Source organism: Globicephala melas, chromosome 2, assembly GCF_963455315.2.
Source record: "Globicephala melas chromosome 2, mGloMel1.2, whole genome shotgun sequence".
Lineage (NCBI taxonomy): Eukaryota > Metazoa > Chordata > Mammalia > Artiodactyla > Delphinidae > Globicephala > Globicephala melas.
This window is the reverse complement of record NC_083315.2, coordinates 148,639,724-148,663,001: the sequence shown is the minus strand read 5'-3', so window position 1 is coordinate 148,663,001 and position 23,278 is coordinate 148,639,724. Positions and strand designations below refer to the sequence as shown.

General features: G+C 37.5%; 2 protein-coding genes across 9 annotated transcripts in view; one reads left to right on the top strand and one right to left on the bottom strand.

The window, feature by feature from the left end:
- Positions 1-3,402, bottom strand: part of LOC138842571 (uncharacterized) — a 53,147-nt gene extending 49,745 nt beyond the window's left edge. Inside the window, exon 1 of the mRNA XM_070045040.1 lies at positions 3,309-3,402. Within this exon, the coding sequence (XP_069901141.1) occupies positions 3,309-3,402 (94 nt within the window). The remainder of the gene's footprint in view (positions 1-3,308) is intronic.
- Positions 1-23,278, top strand: part of NUMB (NUMB endocytic adaptor protein) — a 187,354-nt gene that overhangs the window by 49,790 nt on the left and 114,286 nt on the right. The window lies entirely within an intron of this gene.

Sequence of the window (23,278 nt, the reverse complement as noted above, 5' to 3'; positions counted from 1 at the left end):
GCTTAGTTGTTCCGCGACATGTGGGAGCTTCCTGGACCAGGGATTGAACCCGTGTCCCCTGCCTTGGCAGGTGGATTCTTAACAACTGCGCCACCAGGGAAGCCCAATTCTGCATATTATAAGAGCTTAGTCATTCATAATGACTGGCCATTTTTATATTATATCAGTAGAGATATAAATTTGTCTTGGTTTTAACCTGATCATAATATTTAAAAAATGTTAGCTTCTCAGAGAATTTGGAAGTTTACTAACTCCAAGTTACTTTGACTGATTGAACAGTCTGTGTCAGAGGATTGACAGTAAAAACTTCATGACATAAGCCTCTGTTTATAAGGGCACAGATTGTATGTTAATCAGTAAACATTAACATTAGAGATACTTTGCACAGATGTTTTTCTTTTATCTTCTAGCTATGGAAGAGAAAACTTATCTATTAACTCCGACTCACAGAGAACCATTTAAATTTACAGGAAAGGTGAATCCTAAGAGCCTTTTCTGACTACAGTAGAAGGAAGTCAGAGCTCCCTCTCCCGTTGGGATAATTTAATCTTTAGAAAAGGGAGCCTTTGAGAATTTTGATATCTTTGAATCTCTGGAGAGTCTTAAAGTGATAAACATCAGGAAAGTCCAGTTCTGGCAGTGGTTAAAGGTAAATTAGAAAACTCAGTGCTCAATAAAACCAGGGTTAGAATGAGCAGCGAAGGATGAATTAAAGATTAACGGGATTTTTTTTTTTTTTTTTGCGGTACGCGGGCCTCTCACTGTTGTGGCCTCTCCCGTTGCGGAGCACAGGCTCCGAACGCGCAGGCTCAGCGGCCATGGCTCACTGGCCCAGCCGCTCCGCGGCATGTGGGATCTTCCCGGACCGGGGCACGAACCCGTGTCCCCTGCATCGGCAGGCAGACTCTCAACTACTGCACCACCAGGGAAGCCCTAACGGGATATTTGGATATTTATATTTCTTTACATTATATCTCATCCTTTTGAATATGTTAATACTAGTTAATATTTATTAAGAACTGTTTCACAGAAAAATGTGATTGAATGAAAAATGTGTTATTTTCTGAGTCCATTAACTATATAAGAAAAACCTGGTTATTCATATCATAAAACTGCACCATTTTCAGCAATTGCATTTTACCCAATTCGTGACATGTTGATTAAGAAAAAGTAGAGGAGAACTTTTAGAGGCTTGAGCAGCTTGCAAATTAAGTCTGGAAAGTGATGACAGTGCCATAAGAAGGAATTTCCCAGAGCTTGGGGTACTGTATTGAAATTAACTCTTTTTGCCAGAGCAAAACTGAGATAGTGTTGATTGGGTCTGGTCTTTGGAATTTTAAGATTAATAAGAATATTGTCATTTATTTTATCAGTGTAATATGGACCTGCTAAACATGGAATCTCAGGATGATTTTGTGATGTGAATAATTTAATAGTCTTGCTCTGCATTTTAACTTTAAGCAAGTCTTTTTCTTTGCATTCACTGTCATTGTCTTGCATTTAGGTGTCATTGATGTCTTTCAACTGTCAAATAGGCCCCCAACCAGCCTTTTTACTGCCAGCTTTGTGTTCTAGTCTATTAGGAACTTGCTTTGCATAGATATCTGCATTAAAAATTTTTAATTATATTTATTTCTTATTTTTAGGTAGATTTATTGACAATACAAGCATACCTCATTTTATTGCACTTTGCTTTGTTGTACTTCACAGATACTGCATTTTTTACAGATTGAAGGTTTGTGGCAGCCCTGCATGGAGCAAGTCTGTTGGCGCTGTTTTTCCCAACAGCATTTGCTCACCTCATGTCTCTGTGTCACATTTTGGCAATTCTCACAATATTGCAGATATTTTCATTTTCATTATATTTGTTATGGTGTTCTGTGATCAGTGATCTTTGGTGTTACTGTTGCAAAAGATGATGACTCACTGAAGGATCAGGTGATATTTAACATTTTTTAGCAATATAGTATTGTTTTTACATGATTTGTTTTTCATTTTTTAAATGCACAGTATGATGTTAAAATACACGACACTGTTGAAAAACAAATATTTCAGAATTTTTTTTAAATGACATGAAATCCACTGATGTCCAGAATCCTTAACAAGGTAATAGATCATCTTGAATAATTCGTTTACTCAAATAAGAAGGAAAATAAAGTTTCACGCTTTCTGGAGAGTGGTTAATGAAAGTTCATTCTGTCACCTGAGTAAGTTGACAAAGACAGACCAAATACTAGTGATGTTTCTGGACCTAACATCTTAGAACCAGGTCTTGCAGTGGGTGCTGATTCTTTTTTTTACACTACTGGATTGGTTCCAGAGGGCCCAGTGACATGATGGGAAATCAGGAAACTCAAAGATTGGCTTCGTACTTCACCAGATCATTCTCTCCACCTACACATGCTTTTTGCTCTGTCTCATGTCTGTTTCCCCTGGTGGGGTAATAGGATCCTTAAATAACGCAGGGCCCATCTCCTGCCCTTAGGAACATCACTCAGCCATCCTATCAGAGTCAGGCTGCTTTGGACAGGGCAAAACTGCATACCTATTGGAACTTAAATGTTGATGGCCATTGTCCCAACCTAAATTTTTAATCTTCTGTAGGGGAATTTGTTGCAATTGTACCAAAGTGAGGTAAAGTTGAGTAACCCCATTTTTTTCTGAACCAGTTGCTCTGGGGTCAGGATGGACGAATGCAAATATACTGCAATGTTAATGAAGGGCAAGGTTGTCCAGCTTGGCTATTTTGGGCAATATTTATTTTAAAAACAAAACAAAACAAAAACCCTTAATAACATTTCTTTTCATAAAGAGATTTTTGGAAAGAAATTCCTTCCAAGAGTAATGTTTCAAAAACACTTAACATTTTCACTTGAAATCTTTATGTTGGAAGATGATCATGGCTTGGTCCACTTTCATGTAGTGGGCAGTCATAAGGTTGATGGATGCCTCCAGCTACCCACAGGCCCCACTTGCTGGGAAGGGTTCTTTCCTCTAAGGAACCTAAAATCCATGTGCATCATTAACAGAGCAGATGCTTTCATGTGAGAATAGTGATTTAGTAAACTCCCTACCCAGAGAGTAAGGACCTCACTGAATTCTTTTATAATGTTGAAAATGTGAATGGATATGTCTGGAAATTGACAATCTCAACTGTGTAAAGGATTAAGAAAAAAACAAACATATAGTCCAAACTTCCACCCAGTACATCCTCTCAATTTATCATTGAACTTCTCGATAATCAGGGGCTCTCCAATTCCTGATTTCTTACAATTCTTACTACAGGGAAGAGAGTGCTCAGTTCTAACCTGATGACTGGAAACTAGATTGGTTTCTCCGTCTCTCTCCTTCCAAGTAACTCTCCTTGGTTCCTCTTTTCACGGTGGGAGGAAACATCATCATGTTGGTTCTTTGGTTGCATTGGTGGTGATGTTCAACATTTTTTAGCAATATAGTATTTTTAAATTAAGGTATGTACATTGTTTTCTTAGACATAATGCTGTTGTACACTCTAAATATTTAGACTACAGTATAGTGAAAAAATAACTTTTTTCCAGTTTTATTGAGACATAATTTACATACAGCACTATATAAGTTTAAGGTATACAGCATAGTGATTTGACTCATCTATAACATGAAATGATTATCACAGTAAGTTTTGTGAAACTTATCCATCATCTCATATATATATACAAAATTAAATAGGAAAAAAATTTTTCCTTGTGATGAGAACGCTTAGGATTTACTCTCTTAACAACTTTCATTTATGACACAGCAGTGTTCATTAAATTTATCATGTTGTACATTACATCCCTAGTACTTATAACTGGAAGTTTGTACCTTTTGAGTGCCTTCATGTAATTCCCCCTCCCTATACCCTCCTGCCTCTGGTAACCACAAATCTGATTCTTTTTTCCTATGAGTTTTATTTGTTTTTGATGACCTACAACACTATGTTAGTTCCTGTTATACAACATATTGATTTGATATTTCTGTACATTTCAAAATGATCACAATGACACGTCTAGTTCCAATATGTCACCATGCAAAATTATTGACTGTGTTCCCCACACTGTACGTTTCATACCCGTGATTCATTTATTTTGCAACTGGAAGTTTAGACTTCTTAATCTCCCTCACTTATTTCTTTCCTCCCCATCCCCTCCCCTAGGGCAACCACCTATTTGTTCTCTCTGTCTGTAACTCTGTTTCTGTTTTGTTGTTTGTTCATTTGTTCTACATATAATAAACATAACTTTTATATGCACTAGGAAACCAAAAAATTTGTATGCCTTTATTGTGATATTTGCTTTATTGCAGTGGTCTAGAACTGAACCTGCAATATCTCCAAGGTATGTCTGTAATTTATATACCACAAAATTCACTTGTTGTAAGTGTACAGATCAGTGACTTTTAGTAAACTTACAAAGTTATATGACCATCTCCAAAATTCAATTTTAGAATATTTTCATTACCCCCCCTTCCCCCCCACCAAATTCCTTGTGCCCATTTGCAGTCAATTCTTGTTCCTACCTCCAGCCTCAGGTAGTCAGTGATCTACTTTCCATTTCTACAAATTTGCTTTTTCTGGAGATTTCATATAAATAGAATCATACACACATCAATATGTGGTCTTGTGTCTGGCCTTTTTCACTTAATGATTTTGAGGTTTATCCATATTGTAGCATGTATCAAGCAGCATTGTTCCTTTTCATTGTTGAATAGTATTCCATTGTATGGATATAGCACATTTAAAAAATTCATTCGGGGCTTCCCTGGTCGCGCAGTGGTTGAGAGTCCACCTGCCGATGCAGGGGACACGGGTTCGTGCCCCGGTTGGGGAAGATCCCACATGCCATGGAGCGGCTGGGCCCGTGAGCCATGGCCGCTGAGCCTGCGCGTCCGGAGCCTGTGCTCCACAACAGGAGAGGCCACAACAGTGAGAGGCCCACGTACCGCAAAAAAAAAAAAAAAAAAATTCATTTATCAGTTGATAGATGTTTGGATTGCTTCCACTTTTTGACTGTTATTATATTTATATCATTATATTTATCATCTCATCCTTTAAACATTTTCTACTTATGTGTTTAATATGTGACTATAGTAATGTCTAGATGTAGTATACATACACACACATTGAGGGATATGCTCAAAATTTTTGGTAATGGGGTACAGGATCAAAAAAGTTTGGAGGTCACTGTTCTAGTCCAGAACAGTCAGAAAATAACCAGAATTATCCTAAGTCACAGGTCTGATTTACCACTCATAAATAAACCCTACTACTTGTGAAATAAATTCCTAAATGTGGTGTTTAAGGAGCCCTACCTTATGGGCCTGAACTTTATCTGCTTTCTAGCTACCACTTCAGTTTTACAGCCCACTGCTTCCTTTTAGATTATTCTCACCATATTCCTTGTAGTTCCTTCAGTAAATTCTGCCTTTGAGCTTTTGCTAACTATTCCCCTTGCTTAGAATACTATTTGCTGCCCACCTTTAGCCTCTTGGGGGTACTATGATAAATTATTTAAGCTCCAGCTAAATCACTTCTCTGAATTGCTTCCTGGCTTACCCAAGTCAATTTAACCACTTCATCTTCTATGATACCTCTGTATCTAGCATGTACCTTTATTATAGCAACTCTCAAACTAAATTGCAATTATTTATTAGTGTATCTTCACTGCACTGCTACCTCCCTGAGGACAAGGAAAGGGCCTATTCATCCGATACTTGTTGAATAAATGAATGGGTGGTAGCTTCATGGGTGAGCCACTTGCATGACCCTGAGAGTGAGTGCCACCTTAAATTTTGTGCTAGGGTACCTCACTTGCCTCATCCTAGTTTATTAGACCCTGCTTGCATCTAATAAAACTAGGCTAGATCCCCCTGGCTTACAACTGGACCTGATAAGCTTTAGATTGGTTTTAGATTGGCCATGCTGCCTTCTATTTTCAATAGTTGATATCACAGGAAATAAACCTTTGTTAAGAGACTTTTAATAAAATTTAGACTGAAAATTGGAGATCAGTTTACCTTGATTTTTCTTGTATCACACGCTGCATACTATTTGGTACATAATAGGAGTTTAATTAAGGTCTGGTAAATGTAATAGTAATAGCAAAGAGTGATTGACCTTTTCCTGTGTGCCAAGTACTGCTCTAAATCCTTTACATGTATTAACTCATTTAATCCTCATAGCAAGTTCATAAGGTAGGAACTGTTATTCTCATTTGACAGCCGAGGAATCTGAAGCTCAAATATTCACATAAGTAAAGGGCATGTGACTCAAACCTGAGCAAAATCTGGCTCTAGAGCCATCCCACTTAACCACTGTTCAGTAGAGCAAAGGAAGAGGTTTAATTTTTCATATAGGGTGGTTCCAAAAATAGTTTTCAGGTAAGATAAATAGATATCCTCTTAGAGTAAATATTTTAGTGGCAAAGTTTGATCATTTAATAATTCAGTGTTAGGAATGATTATTTTTCTAGACTCAGCTTAAAAATTAGCTTTACCAGGAAACTTTTGGTTTTTTTTTTCTTTTTACTCTGTGTTCTCTAGCTCCCTTTAAAGAGTTTAAGTACACTTACAGTGTTTTGTGTTTGTTTCTCTGAATAAATGAAACTACTTAAGGGACAAGACTTACTCAGTTCTTTATCCCAAGGCTTAGAACAGAGTTACTGTTCAATAAATGTACGTTGAATGAGTGAATTGGTGAGTTTGGTATTGTAACCCAGGTCCTGTCATCCTAGGTTCTATGCTTCTACCTGGTTTAAACACTACTTCCTCCCTAGATGTTTTTTTTTGGTTGCTGTTGTTAGCTTTTGGGATCTTACTTCCCCAACCAGGGATTAACCCCTTGCCCTCAGCACTGAAAGCATGGGGTCCTAACCACTGGACCACCAGGGAATACCCCCTAGATGTTTTTATCCCTGCCAAAACTTATCTTTTGTCCTGATAATTCCTGTCGGATATTTTATGTATAGTGATTTATTCCTTCTAGTATGTATACTTCTGTTATTTGTATTTTTTTTTAATTTTTTAAATTTAATTTTATTTTTTTATACAGCAGGTTCTTATTAGTTGTCTATTTTATACATATTAGTGTATATATGTCAATCCTAATCTCCCAGTTCATCCCACCACCACCACACCCCCGCCACTTTCTCCACTTGGTCTCCATACGTTTGTTCTCTACATCTGTGTCTCTATTTCTGCCTTACAAACCAGTTCATCTGTACCATTTTTCTAGGTTCCACATATATGCATTAATATACGATATTTGTTTTTCTCTTTCTGACCTACTTCACTCTGTATGACAGTCTCTACATCCATCCACATCTCTACAAAAGACCCAATTTCGTTCCTTTTTATGGCTGAGTAATATTCCACTGTATATATGTACCACATGTTCTTTATCCATTTGTCTGTCGATGGGCATTTAGGTTGCTTCCATGACCTGGCTATTGTAAATAGTGCTGCAATGAATATTGGGATGCATGTGTCCTTTTTTTTTTTTTTAACGTTTTTATTGGAGTATAATTGCTTTACAATGGTGTGTTAGTTTCTGCTTTATAACAAAGTGAATCAGTTATACATATACATATATCCCCATATCTCTTCCCTCTTGCGTCTCACTCCCCCCCCACCCTCCCAATCCCACCCTTCTAGCTGGTCACAAAGCACCGAGCTGATCTCCCTGTGCTATGTGACTGCTTCCCACTAGCTATCTATTTTACGTTTGGTAGTGTATATGTGCACATACGCTCTCTCACTTTGTCCCAGCTTACCCTTCCCCCTCCCCGTGTCCTCAAGTCCATTCTCTAGTAGGTCTGCATCTTTATTCCCGTCTTGCACTAGGTTCTTCATGACCATTTTTTTGTTTTGTTTTTTTAGATTCCATATATATGTGTTAACATACGGTATTTGTTTTTCTCTTTCTGACTTACTTCACTCTGCATGACAGACTCTAGGTCCATCCACCTCACTACAAATAACTCAATTTCATTTCCTTTTTATGGCTGAGTAATATTCCATTGTATATATGTGCCAAATCTTCTTTATCCATTCATCTGTAGATGAACACTTAGGTTGCTTCCATGTCCTAGCTATTGTAAATAGAGCTGCAGTGAACATTGAGGTACATGACTTTTTTTGAATTATGGGTTTCTTAGGGTATATGCCCAGTAGTGGGATTGCTGGGTTGTATGGTAGTTCTATTTTTAGTTTTTTAAGGAACGTCCATACTGTTCTCCATAGTGGCTATATCAATATACATTCCCACCAACAGTGCAAGAGGGTTCCCTTTTCTCCACACCCTCCCCAGCATTTATTGTTTGTAGATTTTTTGATGATGGCCGTTCTGACCGGTGTGAGATGATATCACATTGTAGTTTTTTTTTTTTTTGCGTTATGCGGGCCTCTCACTGTTGTGGCTTCTCCCATTGCAGAGCACAGGCTCCGGACGCGCAGGCTCAGCGGCCATGGGTCACAGGTCCAGCCGCTCCGTGGCATGTGGGATCCTCCCGGACCGGGGCACGAACCCGTGTCCCCTGCATCGGCAGGCGGACTCTCAACCACTGCACCACCAGGGAAGCCTGCATTGTAGTTTTGATTTGCATTTCTCTAATGATGAATGATGCTGAGCATTCTTTCATGTGTTTGTTGGCAATCTGTATATCTTCTTTGGAGAAATGTCTATTTAGGTCTTCTGCCGATTTTTGGATTGGGTTGTTTGCTTTTTGATATTGAGCTGCATGAGCTGCTTGTAAATTTTGGAGATAATTCCTTTGTCAGTTGCTTCATTTGCACATATTTTCTCCCCTCCTGAGGGTTGTCTTTTCATCTTGTTTATGGTTTCCTTTGCTGTGCAAAAACTTTTAAGTTTCATTAGGTCCCATTTGTTTATTTTTGTTTTTATTTCCATTTCTCTAGGAGGTGGGTCCAAAAGGATCTTGCTGTGATTTATGTCGTAGAGTGTTCTGCCTATGCTTTCCTCTAAGAGTTTGATAGTGTATGGCCTTACATTTAGGTCTTTAATCCATTTTGAGTTTATTTTTGTGTATGGTGTTAGGGAGTGTTCTAATTTCATTCTTTTACATGTAGCTGTCCAGTTTTCCCAGCACCACTTATTGAAGAGGCTGTCTTTTCTGCATTGTATATTCTTGCCCCCTTTATCAAAGATAAGGTGACCATATGTGCGTGGGTTTGTCTCTGGGCTTTCTGTCCTGTTCCATTGATCTATATTTCTGTTTTTGGGCCAGTACCATATTGTCTTGATTACTGTAACTTTGTAGTATAGTCTGAAGTCAGGGACTCTGATTCGTCCAGCTCCTTTTTTTTCCCTCAAGACTGCTTTGGCTATTCGGGGTCTTTTGTGTCTCCATGCTAATTTTAAGATTTTTTGGTTCTAGTTTTGTAAAAAATGCCATTGGGGGCTTCCCTGGTGGCGCAGTGGTTGAGAGTCCGCCTGCCGATGCAAGGGACATGGGTTCGTGCCCCAGTCCAGGAAGATCCCACATGCCGCGGAGCGGCTGGGCCCGTGAGCCATGGCCGCTGGGCCTGCGCGTCCGGAGCCTGTGCTCTGCAACGGGAGAGGCCACAACAGTGGGATGCCTGCATACTGCAAAAAAAAAAAAAAAAAAGCCATTGGTAATTTGCATTGAATCTATAGATTGCTTTGTGTAGTATAGTCATTTTCACAGTATTGGTTCTTCCAATCCAAGAACATGGTATATCTCTCCATCTATTTGTGTCATCTTTTATTTCTTTCATCAGTGTCTTATAGTTTTCTGCATATAGGTCTTTTGTCTCCCTAGGTAGGTTTATTCCTAGGTATTTTATTCTTTTTGTTGCAATGGTAAATAGGAGTGTTTCCTTAATTTCTGTTTCAGATTTTTCATCATTAGTGTATAGGAATGCAAGAGATTTCTGTGCATTAATTTTGTAACCTGCAACTTTACCAAATTCATTGATTAGCTCTAGTAGTTTTCTGGTGGCATCTTTAGGAGTCTCTATGTATAGTATCATGTCATCTACAAACAGTGATAGTTTTGCTTCTTCTTTTCCAATTTGTATTCCTTTTATTTCTCTTTCTTTGATTGCCATGGCTAGGACTTCCAAAACTATGTTGAATAATAGTGGTGAGAGTGGACAACCTTGTCTTGTTCCTGATGTTAGAGGAAATGCTTTCAGTTTTTCACCATTGAGAATGATGTTTGCTGTGGGTTTGTCATATATGGCCTTTATTATGTTGAGGTAGGTTCCCTCTATGCCCACTTTTTGGAGAGTTTTTATCATAAATGGGTGTTGAATTTTGTCAAAAGCTTTTTCTGCATCTATTGAGATGATCATATGGTTTTTATTCTTCAGTTTGTTAATATGGTGTATCACATTGGTTGATTTGCGTATATTGAAGAATCCTTGCATCCCTGGGATAAATCCCGCTTGATCATGGTGTATGATCCTTTTAATGTGTTGTTGAATTCTGTTTGCTAGTATTTTGTTGAGGATTTTTGCATCTACATTCATCAGTGATATTGGTCTGTAATTTTTGTTTTTTGCAGTGTCTTTGTCTGGTTTTGGTATCAGGATGATGGTGGCCTCGTAGAATGAGTTTGGGAGTTTTCCTTCCTCTGCAATTTTTTGGAAGAGTTTGGGAAGGATGGGTTTTAACTCTTCTCTACATATTTGATAGAATTCACCTGTGAAGCCCTCTGGTCCTTCACTTTTGTTTGTTGGAAGATATTTTAACTATTTTTTTTTTTTTTTTGCGGTACGCGGGCCTCTCACTGCTGTGGCCTCTCCTGCCGCAGAGCACAGGCTCCGGACGCGCAGGCTCAGCGGCCATGGCTCACAGGCCCAGCCGCTCTGCGGCACATGGGATCCTCCTGGCCCGGGGCATGAACCCGTGTCCCCTGCATCGGCAGGCGGACTCCCAACCACTGCGCCACCAGGGAAGCCCTGTTGGAAGATATTTAATCACGGTTTCAATTTCATTACTTGTGATTGGCCTGTTCATATTTTCTATTTCTTCCTGGTTCAGTCTTGGAAGGTTATACCTTTCTAAGAATTTTTCCATTTTTTCCAGGTTGTCCATTTTATTGGCATAGAGTTGCTTGTAGTAGTCTCTTAGGATGCTTTGTATTTTTGCTGTGTCTGTTGTAACTTCTCCTTTTTCATTTCTAGTTTTATTGATTTGAGTCCTCTCCCTGTTTTTCTTGATGACTCTGGTTAATGGTTTATTAGTTTTGGTTATCTTGTAAAAAAAACCAGCTTTTAGTTTTATTGATCTTTGCTATTGGTTTCTTTGTTTTTATTACATTTATTTCTGCTCTGATCTTTATGATTTCTTTCCTCCTGCTAACTTTGGGTTTTGTTTATTGTTCTTTCTCTAGTTCCTTTAGGTGTACGGTTAGATTGTTTATTTGAGATTTTTCTTGTTTCTTGAGGTAGGCTTGTATTGCTATAAACTTCCCTCTTAGAACTGCTTTTGGTGCATCGTATAGGTTTTGGATCGTCGTGTTTTCGTTGTCATTAGTCTCTAGGTATTTTTTGATTTCCTCTTTGATTTCTTCAGTGATGTTTTGGTTACGTAGTAAAATATTGTTTAGCCTCTGTGTGTTTGTGTTTTTTACGTTTTTTCCCCTGTAATTGATTTCTAATCTCATAGTGTTGTGGTCAGAAAAGATGCTTGATATGATTTCACATTTCTTAAATTTACCAAGGCTTGATTTGTGACCCAAGATGTGATCAGTCCTAGAGAATGTTCCAAGTGCACTTGAGAAGAAAGTGTAATCTGCTGTTTTTGGATGGAATGTCCTATAAATATCAATTAAATCTATCTGGTCTGTTGTGTCATTAAAGCTTGTGTTTCCTTATTAATTTTCTGTCTGGATGATCTGTCCATTGGTGTAAGTGAGGTGTTAAAGTCCCCCACTATGATTGTGTTACTGTCGATTTCCTCTTTTATAGTTGTTAGCAGTTGCCTTACGTATTGAGGTTCTCCTATGTTGGGTGCATATATATTTATAATTGTTATATCTTCTTCTTGGATTGATCCCTTGATCATTATCTAGTGTCCTTCCTTGTCTCTTGTAGCGTTCTTCATTTTAAAGTCTATTTTATCTCATGAATATTGCTACTCTCGCTTTCTTTTGATTTCCATTTGCGTGGAATATCTTTTTCCATCCCCTCACTTTCAGTCTGTATGTGTCCCTAGGTCTGATGTGGGTCTCTTGTAGACAGCATATATATGGGCCTTGTTTTTGCATCCATTCAGTGAGCCTGTGTCTTTTGGTTGGAGCATGTAATCCATTCACCTTTAAGGTAATTATGGATAAGTATGTTCCTATTAACATTTTCTTAATTGTTATGGGTTTGTTTTTGTAGGTCCTTTTGTTCTCTTGTGTTTCCCACTTAGAGAAGTTCCATTAGCATTTGTTGTAGAGCTGGTTTGGTGGTGCTGAATTCTCTTAGCTTTTGCTTGTCTGTAAAGCTTTTGATTTCTCCATCGAATCTGAATGAGATCCTTGTGGGGTAGAGCAATCTTGGTTGTAGGTTGTTCCCTTTCATCACTTTAAATGTATCTTGCCACTCCCTTCTGGCTTGTAGAGTTTCTGCTGAGAAATCCACTGTTAACCTTATGGGAGTTCCCTTGTATGTTATTTGTCGTTTTTCCCTTGTTGCTTTCAATAATTTTTCTTTAATTTTTGTCGATTTGATTACTGTGTGTCTCGGCATGTTTCTCCTTGCGTTTCTCCTGCCTGGGACTCTCTGCGCTTCCTGGACTTGGGTGGCTATTTCCTTTCCCATGTTAGAGGAGTTTTCGACTATAATCTCTTCACATATTTTCACGGGTCCTTTCTCTCTCTCTTCTCCTTCTGGGTCCCCTGTAATGCAAATATTGTTGCGTTTAGTGTTGTTCCAGAGGTCTCTTCGGCTGTCTTCATTTCTTTTCATTCTTTTTTCTTTATTCTGTTCCGTGGCAGTGAACTCCACCGTTTTGTCTTCCAGGTCACTTATCTGTTCTTCTGCCTCAGTTATTCTGCTCTTGATTCCTTCTGGTATATTTTTCATTTCAGTTATTGTATTGTTCATCTCTGTTTGTTTGTTCTTTAATTCTTCTAGGTGTTTGTTCTTTAATTCTTCTAGGTCTTTATTAAACATTTCTTGCATCTTCTCGATCTTTGTCTCCATTCTTTTTCCGAGGTCCTGGATCATCTTCACTGTCATTATTCTTAATTCTTTTTCTGGAATGTTGCCTATCTCCACTTCATTTAGTTGTTTTTCTGGGGTTTTATCTGGTTCCTTCATCTGGTACAAAATCTTCTGTCTTTTCATTTTGTCTATCCTTCTGTGAATGTGGTTTTCCTTCCACAGGCTGCAGAATTGTATTTCTTCTTGTTTCTGCTGTCTGCCCACTGGTGGATGAGGCTATCTCTGTATGTTTCTTATTGTACTAGAACCTTGCTGAGGTCATGTTCTGCTATTTTCCGTAATATTTTATGTGGGTTGTGACTTACCCAGAAAATGTATTGAGTAAATATTTCTTAAACGCATAAAAATTTTTTTCATTAATAGGGGAAGGTTTTAGAAGTTCCTCAGTGGCTGTTGGTGTATTTTTAGTTCATTGTGAGCCAGAGGTTCTGTTATCTGTCAGATGTGTGTCAGAAAGATATAAAATGGTGTCTTTGTTAACAAGTACTGCATAAAAATTTGTGGAAGTATAACAACCTTGTATGTTATTAAAAGAATTATTTTCATGGGTCTAAGAATTACGTGACAGTGCATCTAAAAGCCTTAGCACAGTGCTTGGCATGTATAAATGTTACTTATTGTTATCAATCATAGTGTTAACCAACAATTAGTTTGATTTATTAACCACTTGTACCCACCAACTCTAGTTTGTTCAGTGAAATTTAGAAATGTATATATGTCCCAACTTGAAAAAAATCGATATTTGGTATCTGAATTTACTAAGAAATTAAAGCAGGGGAGTAGCCTTTCACTGTAGGTTAAGTAGGTTAGGTTAAATTTTTTCTTTTTAAAAATATGTAATTGGGTACTTCCCCCCACCCCCTTTGTATGATTTTCCTATATCCAGAGACTAGCAAGATTTGGATATTCCTTGTTATTGTTAGGTGCAGAATTTTCTTTTTTTCTTTTTTTGGCGGCCCCCCGTGTCTTGCGGGATCTTAATTCCCCCAGAAGGGATGGAATCCCGGCCATGGCAGTGAAACCACTGAGTCCTAACCACTGGATTGCCAAGGAATTCCCAGAATTTTCTAATTCTGTCATTTTCTGAGTCATTTAGAAATCTAGCTTCCCTCCCTATTTTCTAAATTGAGTCTTGCCTTTTTTTAGAAAACAAGTGATACCACACTCTCTAGTGGACATTAGGAGAAGTTTTGCTTTTTAAAAGGGGCATTAATTTGTTTGGAAAGGATAGTAGCAATTGTTAATGGAAAGGCTTCAGGACAGTCAGGTGATATGTTGAGACTTCTGTCCTGTTAGAAGTTCGGTTTGTTTCTTCAAAAGGTTCTTCAAGCCTGCTGATACTTCGATCTCAGGCACAGAGGAAGACGACTTTTGGTACTTAGTCACTTTAGGGGTTTAAGATTTTCATTAGTAAACAGAATGAATGATATCAGAATTCCTGTGTAGAGCAGGACAACTAAGGGTTGGAGGAGCTGGAAAAAGAATATTTTCTCAGTGGTTCTGCCAGTGGTGAAATGATAATACCAACTGCTGTTTACTGTGCATTTATTTGTATACCAGTTGCTATGTTAAGCCACGTATATACTTTCCTATTTAATCCGAATGAGGTAGATGTTTTTACAGATGAGGAAACTGAAGCCTAGACTGGTTAAATGACTTTGAAAGCCAGAATGAGAATTTAAATCCAGGATTAATTCCAAAGAGTGGATGTGCTCTTTCCACTGCCCATAGTACTGATTTGGGTGTCTTTTACTTGTAGTGAACTGTCTATAATTTTTAGCCCAAAGGATAGATGTTAAATTGGACTTCTGGGGGGTAGAAGGGAAAGTTGATTTTATGGTCACCTTCTATGCCTGTTTTATAGTATGGCATTGTTGTGTATAGATAAGAAATTCGAGAGTAGGCAATAATTGATAGCATTACAGCCATTTGTTTAAAGTTGAAGGTGGTTATTACAACTTTTAAGTTAATCCCATTTTAAAGGATCAACTTCAACTGTTTTATCCTAACAAGTTATATCTAAATTCCTTTGTGTTCTATTTGCCTATCGGGGGACTAAATTATAATATTATTTCTTTTCTCTTTTAAAAGAAACTTTTGTAAGAAAAGGAGTAAGAATATGTCTCTTTTTCCATAGTACATGTTTCTTCATTTCTTAAAAAAATTAAGTATAGTTGATTTACAGTATTGTGTTAGTGTCAGGTTTATGGCAAAGTGATTCAGTTATATATATATATTTTTCCAGATTATTTTCCATTATAGATTATTATAAGATATTGAATATAGTTTCCTGTGCTATACAGTAAATCCTTGTTTCATTTTTTTGTGAAAAATGATTTGTCATTCTGTAGATTATGTAGGTTTTGATTCATAAACAAAACTAAAACAGAGAAACTGAAAATTTTGATGTAGCTCAAAGTTCTTTAATTCAGTACATTTTGTTTCAAAGATCTTTTAATAATTGAAGTTAAATTCAACAAATTTATATTAATTCAGTGAAGATGTTGAGGTGGGTAAGAGATGGGAGCCAAACTTCATGGTCTGAAAGCATTTTAAATCTTTTAGAAGAGATGGAACTTGTAAATAACTATAAAAAAGAAATTATATTTCTTAACATAGATGCCAAATTTCAGTGTGCAACTTATAGTACTTCTTGAGTTTATAGGTGAGAAATGTTCTTTCTTACTTGCTTCATGGATATGGCATTTGAGTGGTGTCCTGTGATTGAGTAGGATTTTAGGTAAGTTGGGAGTCTGAAAAGAGGTCAGTCTACATTGAGGGGTTGCTTAAAGATGAGGAAGAAGAGTGGTAGGTGCCTCCTGGTTCATTATGTGAGATGAATGGTTTCCGAGTTTTTTTCATTCCTTTTTTCTTTTTTTTTAGACTGAACGTATTTCAGTAGTTTGATTTTTTTGAAAACATTAAAATGGGAGGGAAAGAAAAAGTATATTTTAATTCAAAGGACATTGAAATCTTATTCACAGCTTTTGGTTACTTGATTTTTCAGTTCTAAAATTTTTTCTTCTTTATGTCTTGTATTTTTTTGCTAATGATTTCTAATTTAACATTTATTTCAAGAGTGTTTGATGTTCATTTGAGCATTTTTACAATAGCTGCTTTAAAGTCCTTGTGAGATAATTCCCACATCTAAGTTCATCTCTTCATTGGTGGTGTGTTTTCCCATGTGAGCAGAGATTTTTGTGGTTTTTCTTATGTTGAGTAGTTTTGGTTTGTATCCTGGACCTTCTGAGTATTATGTAATGAGATTCTAGATTTTCTTTAAAGTCTGTGGAAAATGTTGACATTTTTGTTTTAGCATTCTGTGGGTTGTGGTTCCAATGTCAATTCAGTTTTCAGAGCTTTGTCAGTGTCAGATCTGTCCCATATGTGTTCCACTCGTTGGTCAGTCTGGGATCTGGGTGGAGGTCTACTCATTTTCTCAGTTTTCAAAAATTTTACTATGTTAATTAGCATCAGATTCATACCTACACAGGTTGAGTGTGAGCTCAGGAGTTCATAAACAACTTTATGGAGTCACTTTCTTGAGAACGGAGAGAGAAGGAAAAAAACAATGGAGTTTGGTCTGCCCATTTGGAGGCAGGGCTCCATTGAATGGAGAGGAATGTTCTCCTCACAATTTTCCCTCCTGAAGGCTTCCCATTCCCAGTTGATCTTGCTATTGTTGCTGTTGCACCCACCACAGAAGACCTGGGGACTGGGACATGAGAGAGAAAGGAGAAAGAAAAAATACCCCAGTGGATTTCTCCACTTTCTTTGCACTTTAGGAGTTCCCTTTTCTGGCTTTGAGCCAGAGCTAGAGGGTTTCTCCTGTATCTCGCTGCCTGCACAGGTAGTGCTCACTTCTGGGTTTTGGGTTGTGTTGAGTGCAGGCTGGGGGATACTAGAGGGGAAAAATGGTAAACTCACAGCAAGTTAGGTGATACTTTAAATTCTGGTGCTCTTCCCAGATCTACCTGTAATATTTACATTTCACAGTATTCAAATAGTTCTTCATGCATTCTGTCCAGGTTTTATAGTTTAGTTCAGTGGGAGATAAAGAGAGGTGTGTGTTTATTACTAAACTGCAAGTCTTCCCAGCGTTTTGTTTTAACATTTTATTTTGATATAATTTTAAATTCGTAGGAAGTTGTAAAAAGAGGACAGAGAGGTTCTGTGTGCTCTTTACGCAGTTTCCTCCAGTGGTTACATCTTACATAGCTATAGCACAATATCCAAACCAGGAAATTAACATTAACACCAACTTTTGAAGTTTTCATAATATTAACATTAACACCAACATTTGAAGGTTTCATAATAACCTTCAAATGTATAAGAATGTTGAAAGAATAGTACCATTATCCAATACCATTATCATACCTAAGAATATTAACAGTATGAGTTTTTTTTGGACAGTAGTCTTAATGTTCCAGGGCTTTAATTTTGACTCTTGAAGGCTTAAGTTATTGTTCAAGGAGATGGCTCTCCTGATGATATGCTCTTGGTGGTTATTTTGAGAGTCTGGGCTCTTACAGTGTGTGCAATTCAGAGCCTAGAGAGCTTCCTGATTCTATATTCTTGTTCTCTCTCATTCTTCCCTCAGCTCAGACTTCCTACAGGTCTGTGAGCAGATACTCATTAGAATAGTCCTTATCAGGAGGTTAGAACTTTGTCAGGCTAATTTATTACTTACAGTTAAAGTTGTAGAGTTTCTGATACGGTGATATATAAGGATTGTATAAACTATAAGTAATTAAAAATCTGACTACAAGGCTTAAACAAAGAGAAGTTTGTTTTTCTTACTGAAGTCTGGAAGTAGGCAGTTGCTCATGTTGCTTCAGTGACTCAACAATGTTGGGGCCCATATCTTTGTGATTTGCTTGGCCTTCATGGTCCTAAGATAACTTCTGTAGCTCTAGCCTTCCACGCACAATTAAGGATGAAGGCAAAAGATCCAGGCCAAGCAAAAGCTTTCCTAGAAGTGACTTGCTCAGAAGTGCTTCTAATGTCTCATGGGCCTAAATTGGGTTATATGGACACCTCTAACTGTAGTTAGCCTTTTGGCCTCTATAGAGAGGCAAGGAGGGCGGAAGGATTTGGGAGTGGCTTTTTGGGTAGCCAGTAAACAGCATCTGTCACAATTATATGATTGCATTCATTTTACTTTAGAAATGCATTCATTTTATTTCAGTATGATGTTCAACACATAGGTGCTTTATGATTACATAATAACATCTTACTGGGTACTAAGGGAAACAGGAAACAAAATGAATTTTAAATTTAGCTGTGAAGGTGAGATTTTGGTTACGCAAGATGAAACTGGCTTGAATTTTGGGACCTTGGTACAATGATTTTGTGCTGGGAATTTCATTCCTTTTTGCTCAACACTGTTTTAAGACTTAAACGTGTATAAATCTAGTTTATACCTACTGACTGTTGTATAATATTGCATTTTATATGCATTTCTACATTTTACTTATGTATTTCTCTGATAATGGATTTCTAGGTGTGGCTTAAAAATTACTGATACAATAGTACTGCTATGAACTTCCTTATACATATCCCCTATCGACTTGTGCAAAGGTTTCTCTGTAGTACATACTGAAGAAAGGAATTCCTGACTTGTGGTCTATACACATACTTAATTTCACTAAATACTGCTAGATTGTTTTCCAGAATGGTTTCCCAGTTTATGCTCCCACCAGCAGTGTATTAAGGTTCCCATTTCCTTAAATCCTCGCCAGCATTTGGTCTTATCCATCTGTTTAGTCTTGTCAATCTGATGGGAATAAAGTAGTACTTTGTTTTAATTTACATTTCTGTGATTGAGAGTGAGGTTGTGTATCTCTTTATTTACTTTGATATCATTTGTGTCTCCCCTGCATATTGACTAAAAAAGTTACCCAAACAATACTTGTTAGTTGTAGATATTTTTGAAAATACAAATAGGCAGATACAAAAAGGTCATCTCTAATACTCCAGTCCAGAGGTAATTGCTATTAATATGGCTGTATCTTTCTGGTCTTTAAATATTCATGCATGTACAAATTCGTATACACATACACAAATATGTATTTTTGATTATTCATAAGATCATATACACAATTTCATAACTTATACTTTTCACTTCACAATAATTTATGACCATTTTCCCCTGTTGTTGGAAATTTTTTTACATCACCATGTAATAGGTGCATATCATTCCGTTTTCTGGCTTTAAGTTATTTAATCTACTATGGCACATTTATGCTTTTTACGTTTTTTCCTCTCATTATCCATACCTTGGTGAACTATTAATCAAGCCTGCATTTTGACGAGGCAGGGCTAGAGGCATCATGCTTTTGCTCCCTTTGTGAAACTGGGTTTATAGCAAGTTGCAGGCTCAGTCTGTTTTCTGCTTGGATGCTAGGGCAGCTGTTAACGCTTCATTTTATAAAGATGACATCTAGCCCTTGATGTTCCAGGGCTAGAGTTCAAAGATTTCCCCATTGGGCCTTATCTTTCTCTCTTTTTTTTTCCCACTTTGGCAAGCCCAGGTTAGCAGAGAAGGATAGCTCAAGAGTAGACTTAGACCTGCATTTAATAAATATCACTGTCTCCTCTGATAGAGGGCTGCTAAATTTCAACTGTAAAAAACTCTAGGGCTTCCCTGGTGGCGCAGTGGTTGAGAGTCCGCCTGCCTTTGCAGGGGACACGGGTTTGTGCCCCGGTCTGGGAAGATCCCACATGCCGCGGAGCGGCTGGGCCCATGAGCCATGGCCACTGAGCCTGCGCATCCGGAGCCTGTGCTCCACAACGGGAGAGGCCACAACAGTGAGAGGCCCACGTATCGCAAAAAAAAAAAAAACAAAAAAACCCTCTAATCTAAATTGATAATTTCATTTTATTTTTCAAAATGTTAATAGCTTTTTATTATAAAAGTAAGAATGTTCATTGCAAAACAATCAATATAGAAAGCCATAAAGAAAATAAAATTCCTATAATCCTTCTACTCAAAGATAACTGTTACCATTTTACCTTATATCATTTTTTTTGACATATAGTGTCTGTGCATTTATTTTAAAATATTTATTTCTTTATTTATTTGGTTCCGCTGGGTCTTAGTTGCTGCAGGCAGGTTCCTAAGTTGCAGCTCACAACCTCCTTAGTTGCAGCACTTGGGCTCCTTAGTTGGGGCATGCAAACTCTTAGTTGCGACATGCATGTGGGATCTAGTTCCCTGAGCAGGGATTGAGCCTGGGCCCCCTGCATTGGGAGCATGGAGTCTTAACCACTGCGCCACCAGGGAAGTCCCTTACCTTATATCTTTTTTGATATTTTTCTAAATCATTGACTCACCAGAGCCAGTAATTAAAGAATTATGCAAATCCATATCATTGGTAACTTGATATTAGCTATGGTGGGAGTAGTTACACTAAAGAAATTGGCAAATGCTACAAATCGGGGCTTCCCCTTCCCTGCTGAGTTCTGTCCAGAATCCAGAGCCAGTTTATCAGCACACTACTGCATATATACATTATATCAATATAGATCTACTTCATTTTCAGTGGCTTCATGGAAGTCCATTCTGTAGCTCAGTGGTTCTCAGACCAGCAGTATCAGTGTTAACTGGGAATTTGTTAGAAATGCAAATTCTTGGCCTCTACCCAGACTTAACAGAATCAGAAACTCTTCTGTTGGGGCCCCAGCAGTCTATGGTCTTACAAGCTGTTTAGGTGATTCTGATGCATGCTGAAGTTTGAGAAGCACTGTAGAAGTATACAGATGTACTGTAAATTATCTGATTGATCTGATGATTTCTATATGATAAATTCCTAGATATATTTTCATTTAAAAGTCTTTGGATGCATATTGCCAAACTGTATTCTAAAAAGGCTGTACTAGTTTCCATTCCCACCTGAAGTCTACATCAACTTCATTTTAGGTTCTTTTTCTATATAGAGAAAAGTAGCTGTATTAAAGATCTTACTTCTTTTTTAGCTGTTTGTATCCATTTATACATCCTAGAACTCAGTTCACCTGCATTATCTTCAACAATAAAGTACTTTAATGTTATTTATACTTTTAAAAAGAGAACAGTTTAAAAAGACACAGAAAAAAACTATGCCTTTCCTGCTGCAGAACACATCATATGTGGCTATACCTGTGAGTACCTACCTTTAATCCCTGTTGTGAATAGTTAGATCATTCTTCTTTCCTTACCTCTGGCACGGTATTTCATTCTGAAACACAACTTTAAAATGTACAAAGACTTGCTGTGAAAGTTGCTACTAATGGTGCCAAGCTGGTAAAACAGGGGAAAAGATCCCAGTAAGAACTTGTGACTCTTCTTGGCCCACATAGACAATAAGCTGGAAGTACTTTATTTTAAAGACTTTTGTTAAATTAGGAGCCAGAATTTATAAGTATTGGGAATTTTTTTCTGTAGAGCCGTTGTATATTTTGACATTCAGATTTTTAAATTTTACTTATTTAAATTTGATTTTGTCTACTTTTAACATCTGACAGTGGAAAAGAGAATGGGTAGCTTCTTGGCTGAAACTCCTTTTCTTTAAGAAAAGAAAAAGTCTAGCAGTGCATTTATTTTAGTTCTTAAGTAAAAATGAATGTGAGTGAATTTCCGGCTTTTTTCTGGAATTTATATTATATCTGGAATGTTCTATATTTCTAAATATTTTGCTTCTAATAGCGAGTGAAATATGGTAAAATGAATGTCAGCATATTTTATAGCAATATGAATATTGAACACAGTGCATTATTTTTTCATGTAATTTATTAAGTGTGTTCTATAGTCACATTAATAAGTGATCTGGGGACTTTCTGGTGGTCCAGTGGTTAAGACTCCATACTCCCATTGCAGGGGGCCCAGGTTCGATCCCTGGTCAGGGAACTAGATCCTCCATGCTGCATCTAAGATGTGGTGCAGCCAAATAAATAAATAAATTGTTTTTTAAAAAAGTGATATGGGGGCTTCCCTGGTGGCGCAGTGGTTGAGAGTCTGCCTGCCGATGCAGGGAACACGGGTTCGTGCCCTGGTCCGGGAGGATCCCACATGCCACGGAGCGGCTGGGCCCTTGAGCCATGGCCACTCAGCCTGCGCGTCCGGAGCCTGTGCTCCGCAACGGGAGAGGCCACAACAGTGAGAGGCCTGCGTACCGAAAAAAAAAAAAAAAGATATGGTTTGCAGTATTTCCATTCTTTTCTTCTAGAATTTGTCAAAATTCTTGAAACTTTCTGGAAAACAAATTCAGTAAATATAGTTGTTTTGACCTTTCTTTCATTTGAACCACTGTTCTTTATTTTTTGGCCGTGTGGTTTGTGGGATCTCAGTTCCTTGACCAGGGATTGAACCCAGGCCACGGCAGTGAAAGCCTGGAATCCTAACCACTAGGCCACTGGGGAACTCCCTGAACCACTGTTCTTAATAGGGAATATTAATCTTGCCCCTGCAGGAACTTTTGGTCTGATATGAAATAAATTAACTAGTTGAATGTGTACCTGTCAGTTTTCTTCTTTAATATTTGATTGACAAATGATTAAAAATGAGTTCTCAGAGCCACAATAGACAATAATGATTTTTAAAAGAAATAATGATAGCTCAATTATGTATAAATCATTTATTCTAGTAAACTTCTACGAAATTTGCTTTCTGCTGTAATACAATCATTAAAAGTTTTAAGTCATTTCTCACTTAAAAAAAAAAGTCCTGACAAGGAAGTTATATCTTACAAGGGAGAGGTTTTCCATAATTTTCATTATAGTGATAAAGTTTTTTTTTTATTAGACTGCTTAACAAAACATCTGATAGATTGAGTATCCTTTATTACCTTTCCTTTGATTTATAATCTCAGTGATTATAATTGGGCTGATAACATATGACTCTCAACAAAATCTCTGTGGGTTGCTAGGCACTGAGGGCATTTAGAATCTTTAGACTTCACTATGTAGAACAAATTTTGAATTGGAACTTTCTTTACTTTTGTTTTGTTTTGTTTTGCTGTCACAATTTCCTGGTAGTATTCAGTTAAGACTCAGGGATTTTCTTCTAGAGATTAGGCAGCCTGTTCTT